The sequence below is a fragment of the Erpetoichthys calabaricus genome, chromosome 16 (genome assembly GCF_900747795.2).
Source record: "Erpetoichthys calabaricus chromosome 16, fErpCal1.3, whole genome shotgun sequence".
Lineage (NCBI taxonomy): Eukaryota > Metazoa > Chordata > Cladistia > Polypteriformes > Polypteridae > Erpetoichthys > Erpetoichthys calabaricus.
In genome coordinates, this window is record NC_041409.2 from 4,255,678 (window position 1) to 4,271,038 (window position 15,361).

At 38.4% G+C, this 15,361-nt stretch overlaps 1 protein-coding gene across 6 annotated transcripts in view; it reads left to right on the forward strand.

Moving 5' to 3' along the window:
* The window catches only part of myh14 (myosin, heavy chain 14, non-muscle), a 154,737-nt gene that overhangs the window by 81,854 nt on the left and 57,522 nt on the right, over positions 1 to 15,361 (forward strand). For all 6 annotated transcript variants that reach the window (XM_051920135.1, XM_051920137.1, XM_051920139.1 and 3 more), the window contains 5 exons: positions 3,800 to 3,999; positions 4,554 to 4,675; positions 4,797 to 4,866; positions 4,965 to 5,125; positions 5,303 to 5,411. In XM_051920135.1, coding sequence (XP_051776095.1) covers positions 3,800 to 3,999; positions 4,554 to 4,675; positions 4,797 to 4,866; positions 4,965 to 5,125; positions 5,303 to 5,411 — 662 coding nt within the window. The remainder of the gene's footprint in view (positions 1 to 3,799; positions 4,000 to 4,553; positions 4,676 to 4,796; positions 4,867 to 4,964; positions 5,126 to 5,302; positions 5,412 to 15,361) is intronic.

Genomic DNA, 15,361 nt, shown 5'->3' on the forward strand with positions numbered 1-15,361 from the left:
CATCTTATATATAAGCGTCTACATGTGGAAGTGTGTGTGTCTGTCCGGCCCGGAAGTGAGAGGTGGAGTCGGGGTAAGGGCTCCACCTCTGGGGATACACAAGCAAGGCCAGCACGTCGGCAAAGCGAAACCTCTGAAGAGTCACTTGCTTAGCAGCCAATACAGAAGCGAGGCGAGCACATCGGCAAAACGGTATCCCTTTTACTTTTCCTCCCGCCGCTAATACTCTAGTGAGGCGAGCACATCAGCAAAATGAAACCTCCTAGAGAGAGATGTCCAAAGTAGTTCCTTCCCAGTACCTGACATCGCTACATTTCAATTTTTTTTTCTGACGATTTCAATACTTTCTAGGACCCTGGGCTTTTTACAGCACGGGCTTACACAGCTAGTTTACAGTATTATATAGATTCATTACACACAGAGTGATATATTTCAAGTGTTTTTCTTTTCATTTTTCTGGTTATGGCTTAAAACCTCAGCAGTGCCACATGGATTCAGTAATTCATACAAAAGGAGCCCCAACCAAGTATTGAGTGCGTACATGGACATACTTTTCAGTAGGCCAACATCTCTGTATTAAAAATCTTTTTTTTTTTTTTTTGGTCTTATGTAATATTCTAATTTTCTGAGATGCTGAATTTTGAGTTTTCGTTACCTGTAGGCCATAATCAGCAAAATGAAAAGAAATAAACACTTGAAATATATCACTCTGTGTGTGATGAATCTATATAATATATGAGTTTCATTTTTTGAATTGAATTACTGAAATAATTAAATTTAACTTTTCAACAATATTCTAATTTATTGAGATGCACCTGTATGTCTACATTTGGAGTGATTTCTATGGTTAGCGGTTATAGGTTTCCATTACTTTTTCCACATTTTACGTATTTACACAGTTGCCTATTTAATTTACAGTGCTTGTACAATACATACTGTATGCTTATTATTTCTCGGTTCTCAATAAATTCACTTCATTTTTGGGTTTATAACACTATCCTAAGCAACAGTCCAACTTTTTGTCTTAGATTGTACAAATTCATATTCCCTTTGCTACTATGCCAAATAAAAAACGTTCTTCTCAAGTTCCTTCAGTTTCTGAAATTCAGTACAGTTTAAAAAAAAAAAAAAAGAAAAAGAAATCCCTAGACATATCTGGTCAGTTCCACCATTTGGTAAAGTAATACGAAAGAGTGTGCTGCTGCAGTCACCCCATCATCTACAGGTGTGAGTCAGAGTTTCGATCATATAAGACATGCATTCCAATATACTGTGCCAGAATTAGTTGATTAATTGTGCATGTGCATTTATTGGCACTGTAAAGGTGCATTTCAATGCAGTATATTTTGGGAAAAGCAGCCTTGGATAATTGAGGGTTATGTATCACCGATGTACACTGTAGCATTACAGCTACTATTAATACCACTCAGCTACCATGAGTGTTAGGGAAACAGAGCACTCTGTATTCATCTGGGAAAATATTTTGCTTAATGGTAAGATATCTCTAGAACAGTCACCTCTTAACAGCTCTTGCAATGTAGTTTAAAAAAAACCAATACAAATACTTAGAAAGGATAAATGTGTTAATTTTCTTGGATTGTTAGTGATAGGACAACCTAACAAAGAGAACAAACTGTTGTATAGATTTTATAGGGTTATATGTTCAGAGTACTGAGAAACTGAGAACTGACAAGAGAACCCAAGGAATTGGATGATGGAGCGAGGTGGTGTACAGAGAGAATTCAGTACGAGAACCTACCTAACACTAATTAGCTCCTAAACAGCAAACAACACAATAGAAGAAGCTCAAGCTGAACACAGGCTTAACTTTTGCAGAGAGAGATGGAAAAAGACAGAGCAGGGGACAATTGCTGACACAGGATTATGAAAGAAGTAGACATTTTTCCATTGGTTTTCTTGCTGTACATAAGTCCCATCTTTTTGGTTGATAACTATTACGTAGTCATTTTTAGTCCAGGTTGGTAGTGATGAATTATGGTTGCACTCCTTGCTAAACAGTCAATGAAATAGTTCAAGACTAGGCACCTGAAGGTCTGAGATGTGCTCGCAAGAGTTATTGGATTGTGACCGATACATGTGACAGACCCACATGCAGCATACTTAAAGAAAGACACGCTCTATCTGTTACGTAGTCATGCTTCAGTATACTAAGGAATTTCACTCTGGTTGTGGCGGGTGTTGGATGTTCGGGGTCAGGGACTGCAACTCGGGTCTAAATCTGCAAGGAAGGTCTAATTTGCCATGCAGAGCAAGAAGGGTCAACACTGCTTTGTATTACATGTTATAAATATATACTCACTCTTCCAGGAATCCTTCATTGGCATTTTTTCCCCCACATAGACTAAAACTCAAATTAATTAATTTCCTTTCTTTCATCTATGTAGAAGCTGCTGTACTCATTTGCCATAGATGACAAATCTTGCTCTTCCTTTTTGGTTATTGGTAGAAACTACAGATGAGCTTCTAAACATTTTGAAATTTATGGAGAAAAGTTTGTGAGCACGTTAAAATTATCAGTATTCTTTAATTTCAAGTAAAATGTGATAATTATCGAAGTTCAAAAGAATGTACTTTTTTATCTTCATTAAACGCCCAGTCCTATTGAAAACTATGTGCATCTCCAGGGTCACTTTTAAACTGGGCCTCCACACTGTTTGGTAATTTTAAGTCATGGGAAAAGTGTCTACACAGAGTGGAAGATCAATCTGAACTGAACTCAGTTGATGGGGACCACAAGACTGCAAAGCTGCAACATTTAATGTGGTCTTTTGTATTCAGATGTAATTTTACTTCTAGTTATGGAATTAATTACTCCTGGCAAATTAAGCAGTGACAAGAATCAGCTAGTGTTCATTTTAAACTCTTAAGTTTTATTTGTTTAAGAAGTGCCCCATCCTTCAGTGTGTTTATATTCTTATTAATTATGAACAGTTTCATCCATCCATCATAAATTTTGATTAAAAAAAAAACAAAAACAGGATAGAGCCTTGACTTAAAAATAGATTATTGCATCCTAGAATTAGCAGTCTAGTGTAAAATTATTTTTAAGAAATTAGTGAGCTCTGTTGAGGTATGGCTTGAAGTCGATGTACAGCAGATACTCTGATTATTCAGATGGCTTATCAGGTGACAACTGATTTCCAATAACCCCATGAATGGGTTAATCAGTTTTCATGAAGGTGGAGAAGATTACAAATTTATATTAAAAGACTTTGGCTCCAGGAATTCACAATTAGGGATTCATGGCATGCAGATGCATAACATTGAACACTGTTGTTGGTGTTTCCAGAAGTGGTCATCCATAACAAGGCATTCAAACTATACAACATATTATACATTAAATCGATCCGCTTTGAAGAGAACAGACCATTCAGCTACACAAAGCTCGCCTCTCCTACTCACCTAATTTATCCAAAAAATATGATGTTAAGTTTTGAAAGTTCTGCCCTCTACCACTACTGGAGAGTTTGTTCAATTTGACTACGCTCTTGTTTTAGTATACAGTATGTCTTTATAATGTCAAGGGTTCACATACCCTTCCCGGGAGAAACAGTGAATTTTTTATCTTCGTATCCTATGAAGGAATGCAAACATATAGTTGTTTGGGTGTAATCTGGTTAACAAGATTCTCTCTTAGTAGTTGGGACTTGGATGAAGATCACATCACTTTTTTGTTCAGATTAAAGTAGCAATCTAAGTTATTGCAAAGTGATCAGAAACTTTTCTTCTGAAAACTTCAGTCTGGACTTTTTCTGACACTATGGTCTTTGGTTGGCAGTGGACAGAATTGTAGGACTGGACCAGGTGCAGGTGGGAGGTGTGAATGATGTCAGCTTTGGCTCTGGCTACAAGACCAAGAAGGGCATGTTCCGAACAGTGGGCCAACTGTACAAGGAGTCCTTGTCTAAGCTAATGGCGACGCTGCGCAACACCAACCCCAACTTTGTGAGGTGCATCATTCCAAATCATGAAAAAAGGGTACGTAAAAATGAAAAAGAAAAAGTAAAACAGAATATGTCGCACGTAGGTTGGTCAGAAAGAGGACTAAAGAGGGAACAGTATGTGTGTCTGCAAGTGTAGTTAGTACTCGAGGGAAAAGACAGAATTTAGAATGAGTTGAAGTGAAACAAAATAAAAAGAAGATGATGACTAGTGGGGTTAAAGTTTCCTCCGATTATAAAAAAACAGAAAGAACCTTCTTGGAGAATTTGTTCCATGGCAGTTTCAAATGAGAGAAAGAAAAACAGAGAATTAGTTTAACCCTCATTATGAGTTAGAGAAATTGTTGAGTAAAATGAAAAGAAAAGCCAAGTGATCCTTAGATATCAAAGTAATTTGTTAACTCCACCAAAAAGGCTTCACTCAGGGCGACATACGCAGCAGAAGAACATGAGCTCATTTGTTAATCAGATGTTTTATGTGTAATAAGGCTGAGATTTTCCATTTTTTGCTAGCTTTCCTTGGTGGACTATAAATGATTCTTAACTGTTGCTAAAAAAATGGTTATGTTACTTTTTTCCTAATCTTTGCAGGCAGGCAAGCTGGAGCCCCATCTTGTTCTTGACCAGCTTCGTTGCAATGGAGTTTTAGAAGGAATTCGCATCTGCCGCCAGGGTTTTCCAAACCGGATAGTTTTCCAAGAATTCAGACAGAGGTGTGTCCTGCTGTGCCTTTTGCTTTCTTCAGCTTCCTGTGCCTTTATGTCTGGAGATAATTTCATTGGTGGAGACTGGCTTATTAGTGTATTTTCTTATCTTTTTCTCGGTTGTAAACAGGTATGAGATCTTGACTCCCAATGCTATTCCAAAAGGTTTTATGGATGGTAAACAGGCATGTGAGAGGATGGTGAGTCAATGGAATTTACTTGATGCCTGCCTACTTAATAAAAATGTATGTTTTGTGCCTTTCATCTGATCTGTTCACTTGAATCTCTCACCCTAAAGATTAACGCGCTTGAGCTTGACAAGAACCTCTACCGAGTTGGCCAGAGTAAGATTTTCTTCCGAGCTGGTGTACTGGCCCACTTAGAAGAAGAACGTGACCTGAAAATCACAGATATCATTGTTTTGTTCCAGAGTGCAGCAAGAGGTTTTCTAGCTCGCAGGTAGGTACCCTAGTTCTTTTCCACAACCTGATGATGCCTTAAACCAACAAGTGCTTGCTGTCACTCTTTTAAGGTTTTAAAATGTTGATTGCACATATCCATCGAGAGCAAGATTGCACTTTGTAAACATGTTTTTTTTTTTCGTTTATGATCTGTTAATTTTCTGTCTTTTTTCAGAGCATTTTCCAAAAAACAGCAGCAGCTCAGTGCTCTCAAAGTTGTACAGAGGAACTGTGCTGCGTATCTCAAGTTGCGGCACTGGCAGTGGTGGAGACTGTTTACCAAGGCAAGTACTCCTCATTCAGTTATCAATGTGTGCAGTTATTGAAATAGGTGGTTTGAAGTAAAATCCTTTCTTCTCCAGCAAGACACTAATGAAGGCTTATTGTCAATGATAATTGACCATTCTTTTATCGACATATGTATTCTTTACATAATAATAAATAAAAAAAAAAGTCCCTCTTCTGTAGACACCCATTTCCATCACTTGGAAATCCATACACTAATCTGTGGTTGTGCACTTGCTGACTACCTAACTTGGTTTAGAAGAACCATAATTCAACTATTGCTCCTAATGCTAAGCCTCCTATAGCCACTTCTCTGTTAAGTGTCTTCCATATGGCAGTTGTGGTCATCATTAATACAAATCTGGGGATTGTCTAAAGACTTGAATCCAGGCATTATTATCTTATTGTGTATCCCATTGGATGACACTGCAGTTGTGACCCGCTGGGCTGGCTACTTTGAGCAGTTGTTCAAAGCTGATCCTCCGGCTAGGACGTTGGATATCTCTGGGTCCATGGTCCTTGAGGCTGATCCTCCAATTAGCTGTGAATCGCCCAGTCTCGCTGAGATTGCACAGGTGGTGAACCAACTGAGGGGAGGAAAGGCTGCAGAGATCTGTGGTATCTAGGGTGAACTTCTTCAGGCTGGTGGTAAGGCTGTCCTCCTGGCATTGCAAGCAATCTTTGCTTCCATTTGGGAGACTGGCATCATCCCAACTGACTGGAAAACGGGACTTATCGTCCCTATCTGGAAAGGGAAGGGTGATCGCCTGGATTGCAGCAACTACAGGGGGATAACACTACTCTCGGTGCCAAGTAAGGTCCTTGCTAGGGTCGTCCTCAATAGGATCTGTGATCACTTGCTCACCTACCAGCGACTGGAACAGTCTGGTTTTACGCCTAAGAAGTCTACCATCGACTGAATCCTGGCACTGAAGGTTCTCATGAAGCACAAACACAAATATCGGCAGAGTTTCTTTGCAGCCTTTGTCGATTTTCATAAAACGTTCGACTCAGCTGATCGAGCTGCCCTATGGTACATCCTGAGGGTTTGCGGGATCCCCTTGAGGTTGCTGGATATCGTGGCCGGCCTGTACACTGGTACTGTGAGTGCTGTGCAGAGTGGAGGCAGAACCTTTGTGTTTTTCCCCAGTTGATTCTGGGGTTCATCAGAGGTATGTTCTTGCTCCTACACTATTCAATGCTTGTATGGACTGGGTGTCGGGCAAGGTCATGGGGTCCAGTGGCTGTGGGGCATCTGTTGGTGAAGAAAGATTGACGGATCTTGACTTTCCTGACGATGCTGTGATCTTTGCGGAGTCAATGGAGGCCCTGATCGGGGCTCTTGAGAGACTGAGTGAGGAGTCTTGAGTGTCTGGGCTTGCGAGTGTCCTGGATAAAAACCAAGATCCAGGCCTTTAATGACCTCTTGGGCACAGCCATTAGCAGTCTATCTATTTGCGGAGAGAGTGTCGACCTTGTTGAGAGGTTTACTTACCTGGGCAGTGACATTCATGTCTCTGGTGACTCTTCCTATGAAGTCAGTAGATGGATCGGGAGAGCATGGGGAGGTCATGAGGTTGCTGGAAAGGGTTGTGTGGCGCTCCCGATATCTATGCAAAAGGACGAAGGTCCAAGTCTTTAGAGTCTTGGTGCATCCTGTCTTGCTATATGGTTGTGAGACAAGGACGCTATCCAGTGACCTGAGACGAAGACTGGACTCCTTTGGTACTGTGTCTCTCCGGAAAATCCTTGGGTACCATGGGTTTGACTTTGTGTCGAACGAGTGGTTGCTCACGGAGTCCCGCATGAGGCATATTACCTGCATTGTGAGGGGGCGTCAGTTACGGCACTACGGCCATGTGGCGCGTTTTCCCGAGGGTGATCCAGCTCGTAAGATCCTCATTGTTGGGGACCCGAGTGGCTGGAGCAGGCCAAGGGGTCACCCACGTAACATCTGGTTGCGGCAGATAGAGGGTCATTTCCGGAGGGTGGGACTGGACCGCGTGTCTGCCTGGGGGGGTTGCCAACCGGGATCCCAAGTTGTTTCATTGTGTAGTGGGTGCGGCAATGCACTGTACCAGTGCATGCTCTCCAACCTGACTTGACTTGACTTGTATCCCATTAATTTAAAATAATAAACAACTGCTGTTTTCCACATGTATGTTAGAGCTTATGGTTTGACTAGCAGTGGAGCCCATACATTGCTATTTTTACCCTAGAGAACACAGCCCTTTATAATCCCACTATACATATCGTACGTGTTGCTTTTGGCAATGGTGATGATGCATTATGGGCATGTGAAGTTCACTTTAAGGTTTATTCCCATTCCACGCATGTATGCAGTGCTAAGTGGTATCATTACTTGTAACAGCCAGCAGCTTACCTGACGTCTTTCTGTTTCCTTTAGCAAGGCCAAACTAGCCCCCACAACAGGTGTGGCCTTTCTGATTAACTTGTTAAGTCTGTTGATATTTCTTCTTTTCCTGTTCTCATTCTACCGCCCCAAAATATCACTGCGCAGAAGATCACACTTACAATTACAGGCTGATATAACAGATGCAGAAATGTTCCACCCACGCCGCAAGACCCGAGCCTCCTCAGGAAATAAAGTTGATGCTAGCCTTTCTTGAAAACAGTGTCAGTATTTGCAGCTCAAACTCTAAAGTGTCCGGGTATGAACAGGCGTGGGTGGGTACCTGAGCAGGCCCTGCAATAAACCTGACTCAACCCAAGCTGTTCTTCATACTTTTCATGCAAAGATTCTGGTATAGGCTCAAGCTCATCATCACCGTAATGGATTATGAAAGTATCTAAAATAGTTGGATCGGTGGTTTATATTTTGCTTGAATATGTAAAAGTGTCACAGCAAATGTTTTTAGGTGTGGTTAATTTTTTCAGAGTATACATTAAGTCTTTAAAAAATAAATGTATAGGCTGAAAAGTTTGCATGTATAATGCATATACTGTATAAATCTCCAAATCCTTTAACTTGATAAAGCAAGTTAGGAAATTGATGTATAGGGATTTTTAAAATTCTAAATTTATCCATAAATATATGAAGTTGGTCAAATGAAGCCACATGAGCCTCATATGCTTAAAGGAAAAACAAAAATAGTTACAACACCTTGGTGCAGACTTGTCATAAACCTTGATGGGGCAAAAAAGTAGAGGTTATAACATAAATAATAGTCCCAGAATAATAAGAACAACAATAATCCATCCATCTGTTTTCCTAACCCACTCATTCAGGGCAGGAATAATAATCATAATCATCATTAAGCCAGTGTAGTATAGGAGACAAAAATAAAATTAAATGATCAACTCAGAAACAGGATTATAACTCTAGGCTTTGCACGTGTTGCTGGTGGCTGATTTAGTACAAGTACAAATATAAGCATTTCTCAGATGAATTTACATTAAGACTACTTGCATTAAAACTCCCATAATATTATCCTTCGCTGTTCACCACCACCTATGACTTGAGTAATTAATAGTTCCTCACCGGAAAAACTCTGACATCCTGAAATTACTGGATGGTGGCATTGCTTTTTTTGCATACATAGATTAGTAAACTGTAATTATGGATAAATGTTTAAGTATAAACATTATACTTCAATTTCATAGAACTGTGTTATTTATATTAGGCTGCTCATTTTATTTCAGGGACCTAAGTTTAATATATATGCTTGGTAAGATGATCTTTTTCACTTGTGACAAAGTGTCAGTCTTTTTAGAGAAATGTGAAACACAAAATGAAAGAAAGCCTACCAGTACAGCCCAAATGCTATGTATTTTATGAGATGTGCATATTTTTCCAAGATTGTTTTAATGAGTGGCTTCTCTCCCATGTGTTCAGGTTTCTATGGGCAGAAACAGCAGTGATGATTCCATTCAAACAATGTTAATATTGCTGATAAAAACTATGACGAAAAATACTCATCAATGACATTTTTTCTGTCACGGGAATGCTCACCGCCAAACATACCAATGTGTACAGCTGCCCCATGATACTCTCATTCAGATTTTTATATTACACCATCCTATCCAATCAACGGGTCTGAATACAGTGACGTTGCCGTACGCCTGCTAGAGGGCCCTAGTGAAACCAACTCAAAATCTGATTGGTTGAAGCAACGGTTTAATCGACATCTATTTTGTGTTAGACGGCCTGCAGAACGGATTGTGAAGGCCTCCTGGCAGACTTCTTTGACTTTGACCCTGCCTGGCAACAAATGATGGCTGAAATGTGATTGGTTAAATGCTTTAATACGAAAATACATGTCTGGAAGCAGCACAACCATCGGAAAAGCTATGAAAGGAAGCGAACAGACTATTTGGAATTAATTATATTTTGTCCATGAATACTTATTAAATAACATCAGTTTGTGATTCAGATATTTTTTTAGGCCAGCAGAGAAAGCCTTGAAGGCCCTGACGGCCTGCCACTGATTGATATATATATATATATATATATATATATATATATATATATATATATGTATATGTATATGTATATATATGTATATATATATGTATATATATATATATATATATATATATATATATATATATATATATATATATATATATATATATATATATATATATATATATATGTGTATATATATATATATGTATATATATATATATATATATATATGTATATATATATATATATATATATATATATATATATATATATATATATATATATACATACAGTGGAACCTCGGTTTGCGAGCATAATTCCAGAAATGTGCTCGCAGTCGAAGGCACTCGTATATCAAAGTGAATTTCCCCAAAAGAAATAATGGAAACTCAGATGATTCGTTCCACAACCCAAAACTATTCATATAAAAATGATTAATACAAAATATAAAATAAAAATACATAAAACAAATTAACCTGCACTTACCTTTGAAAAGAATCATGGCTGGTGTGAGTGAGTTTCTAAACTCTTGTGGGATTCCACAAAATGGGACGACACGCGGAAGAGAGTCCCAAAGCAATTGCAGTCTCCCATCGCTGTAGCAGTTCGCCGTAAAAGCAAATCTGAAAAGATCGCGGACATGCTATAAGCGCCTGCCGTCGATGGGTGATGCAAGGAACATTGTAAATGCGCAGGGCACAGTACTACTTGGCCACAGCCCTGCCTGACTGCTGTGTCTGTGTATAGGAGAGTGGCAGATCCCGCTACAATAAATAACGGCACTGTTGCCGTTTCAAGGTGAATAAAGCTGGTGTTGCTAAAGTACTAAGATTCAGCTTGGTGTTTTGGGGTGCAAGACGGGGATCGCACGTCACAGCACACACACGAGCACACACACACACAGTCACAATGCTGTAGTAAACAGTATACGCTCGTATGGATGTTGACTGTATGAGTGAGGAACGCCGACGAAGAATAGGAGACGATTGCCCACAATCCCGCAGCGAGAGAGAGAAGAACCATCAGCTCAGTTGTGATCACATGACGCTCAGTAGACAAAGCGTATACTCGTATTGCAAGACTCGCTCGTTTATCAAGTCAAAATTTATTAAAAATTATAGCTTGTCTTGCAAAACACTCGTAAAACCAAGTTACTCACAAACTGAGGTTCCACTGTATGTATGTGTGTGTGTATATATATATATAAAAAATCCTAAGCCTAAAAGTGCAACAATTTAATGTCACGCATTAAATCTGGCTTATTTTAAAACCTATATATATATGTTTGGTATCACTCTTTTCAGAATTTATCGAACTTTAATGTGATGTTGTTAGATTTTCAGATTCTTATTCCGTTTTGAGACTTTATGCCAAAAAATTTAACCACACCCAGGGCTGGAAATAAAAGACAAACAGTAGGACAGCTGCTGTACAGGCTTTTAAATGTTCGAAGCGGTACACGAGATTCAGATCAGGCGGCAAGGCAGCAGCAGCAGCTGATCAAGCAAAGTGGAGGTAAAAAAACAAACTGTATTCGTTTCCCATTATATCACCGTATAAGAGGGGATATCGGAGGAGCGACTGCGTCTCTTTGTGGTGCATTCAGTCCCCCTCTTCACAATGCGACTAGCACAGACACAAAGTGGCTCACGCGTAGCGCAGGCCGGGAGGGTTGGCAAGCAATGTGAGCAGGGGGGAACCCCCTAGTACTAACATAAAATTTATTTAAGATTTCAATGCCTGAAGTGCTTGAAGCACATCTCCCTATTAATATGATAAGTACATGTACAGTACAGTACAGCAAAATAGCATTCATTCAATGCTGAATAAGAATCTGCAAACACTCAATTTGTGTTATTAGTTTGATTTTTGATAGCAAACTAATGTTTATGAGCATTACCCCTAATATGTGAAGAATGTAATAAAGGCACTTCTGTCATATATTAGAATGGTACGTTAGTGAATGTAACGTTAGTCTCTATGTTATGATTAATTGACTACAGGTAACTTTTTTATAAATCTGTATTTGCACACAGGCTAAGCAATAACAAAATCTGATCACTCATGTCAGACACTTTGGAAACAGCACAGCAAAGGCTCTATTACAAGAGTTCTGAAATATTGGATTAATCTAAAAAATTTGACTCATCCGTTAAATTTTACTCTTTAGTGATTTTTTTTAACAAGCTAATGATGTAAATAAAATCTTTTTTTTGTATGATTTTAATATATATAAAATATATTTTATATTGTAAAATATAAATCTTACAATAGCAAATGTTGCAAACCTAACAGAGTGCTTCTCTGACAAACCAGATTTTAAAGTATGTTGTTATAAAAACAGCTTTTAAGGGCTAATTTAAATGTAAGTATCTTAAATTAAATTGGAATTCTCTTATTCAGCACTACAGATATAATAATGTTTGAATTGTTGTTTTAAGTATTAAGCGGTATTTTTCATTTGCTGGACAAAAATGTCAGAGAATTAACTTAAATTGTGTACATGGTCAGATAAATCGGATGGTACATGATGATCTCATTCTTTTTAAACCCTATGCTGTAAAGAAATGTGCGTTACTTGGTCCAGCCTTTTTGATAAAATCTTATAGCAGCAAAACTAAGGCATTTTGAATGCCAGAAAACTGTGATGACAGACCAGTGCTGCCATTATCTGACCAAGAGCTTTTGGAGTAAATCCTTGCTATACCTACTCTTCATTTTATGTTCAATAATCACTACATGTGGTTTGGCTCCTTAGTGTACATGTTAGTATAATCATTTAGAGGTACACTATATTCTGTGCATATCCATATGTTAAACAGGATACCCATCTGATTTTGACTTTTTGACTAATTTACTTTTATATTTGGTCAACTAAAACCAATTAACTTTTTCTCAACTAAAATTAATTTGATTTTTTATCAACTGAAACTTAACAATAATTAAATTACTGTACTAAAAAGTGACTAAAGTTAAAATGCAATTTAGTCAGAAGACTAAGACTAAAACTAAATCAAAATGTGTGCACTCAAGATATCTTTGAACACTTGCCATTGTGAGCTGACAAATTCTCAGACTTCCTGCACTGTAAATAATTTGCAGTCTCTATGCAGCAATATTCATGATTGTTTTTGTGATGAATTTGTTGCAAATTTTTCAGATTTAGGATCCATATCAGTACACAAAGCTTGCAAAGTTAATTTGAACAGTGAAAAAGGAGTTTGAGCCAAAATTGCAATTGAGTCACTTTTACCTGCCATCTGAATGTAGCTTTAGTAGCCTGTAGCAACATATGGGCTCAAATGGAGCTGGAATGGACTTTTCAATTAATGTTGACCATTGCAACTTTCTCTAGCATTGCTCTAAGATGCCCCTATGTCTTCCCCAAGATGGTGCCTGAAGAGAACTCAAATGAAATGAACCACTATTATTTAAAATGAACTACAGTACAATAATACATATAAGCATCCTTCACCTATTTGCTCCTTGATTTAATTTTAACTTTTTTTGCCAACAATGTGAATTGAAGATGGCAAATTACTCAGAAGCTCTCAGAACTAGATATCTGTCCGCACCACTGTATTAGCTTCTTTAAATTGGATGATGCATTAATGTCTGTAAGTGGGGGAAAAAAAAGTAAAAATGCAAAGCAAACATTTGAGGTGGATATCAAAGTTTTGAGCCTGGCTTATTAACAGAAACGCCAGTAAAAGCAATGTTTTCCATATATCTCTTGCAAACAGTAGCCACCTGTTTATCAATATACCCCTTCATCATCATAAAATAGTATGCACATGATATTTCCGCTAATTTATTGGACTATGAATTTCTTTTGTGTTTAGGTGAACTGCTATGCTTCCACCCTTTTAATTGTTTTTTGAATCTTGGGTCATAATGATATTTTGAAGTTTCATTCCTGGTTATAAAGCACTTCTTCAATTCCTCCCAGTTCAAATTCATTAGCTTAAGATGCTACATGAACTACTGGATAAGGTGATCCTTCATTTCAGAAGTGAACATTCTGGGTATTTATCAAGCACAGATCTTGGTCATGTTTAATTGTTCAGGAAGAATTTATTAACTAATTCTTACAGTGCCTGCCTTATTACACACACTCTTCAGTTCACCATTACAATTTTCACTGTGATAGCAATATTTTCTTTTTTTGTCAATGTTGAAGGCCGTCTTCATGAGGTATGTGACCATGACAGAATTCACACCATCTCTTGAATGTGACATATGGATGGGACTGGCTAGATAAGAATGAATCTCTGAAGGTATATTGTTGTGTAGCAATACAAATTCTGTGATAGCACAATACTTGATTTTTTGTTTTCTGAAGTCCATGTTCTGACATATTAAGTTTGCCAGTGAACATCCGGGCCTGTACATGTGCCTTCTTGAGCAGGGGGACCTTGAGGGTGCTGCAAGATTTCAATCCGTTATGGCGTAGTGTGTTACAAATAGTGTTCTTGGCGACTGTGGTCCCAACTGCCTTCAGATCATTAACAAACTCCTCCCGTGTAGTTCTGGGCTGATTCCTCACAGTTTTCATGATCATCCTCATCCCCATGAAGCAAGATCTTGCATGGAGCTCCAGACCCAGGGTGACTGATGGTCATTTTATATTTTTCCATTTCCGAATAATTGTACCAGAAGTTGTCACCTTCTCACCAAGCTTCTTGCTGATCGTCTTGTAGCCCATTCCAGCCTTGTGCAGGTCTACAGTCTTGTCCATGATGTTCTTTGCCAGCTCTTTGGTCTTGCCCATAGTGGTGGAGAGGTTAGAATGGAAAAAGTTGATTCTGTGGACAGGTGTGCTTTATACACATAACGAGTTGAGATCAGGAGTATCTGGAATTGATTGGTTGATTGATTGGCTGTGTGCCTATGTAGTACACAGATTACAATCTGTGGGAGCCAGAATTCTGGCTGGGTTGTAGGGGATCAAATACTTATTTCTCTCAATGACATGCAAATCAATTTATTTAATGTGTTTTTTTTTCTGGATTTTTGGTTGATATTCTGTCTCTCTCCATTAAAATGAAACTACCATATAAATTAGAGACTGTTCATTTCTTTTTATGTTAGCAAACTTACAAATTCAGCAGGGGATCAAATACTTATTTCCCCACTGTAGACGGAATTGTACAACCGCCCAGAGGGCAAATTGAGTGTTTCCACTCAACCTAGCCTACATGTCTTTGGTGTGTGGGAGGACACTATGGTACCAAGACATCATAAGAAAGTGAAAAATGCACAGAGACAGCACAGTTTAGAAAGACTAGAGCACTCGGAGTAAAGCACCACACAAATACAAGAATCTATAGAACCCAGACAGTCATCAAAGCAGTCATCTAAAGCTGAATAAAACCCCTATATTAATTAATTTATTCATAGACACTTCATTTGTTCTTGACGAAACTGCAGTTATGGAGAGCCTATATATGCTAATAGCAGTCTGATATACTAAACATACTTAGTAGTGTAAGAACCACAAAATACAAAGGAAAAGTTTTG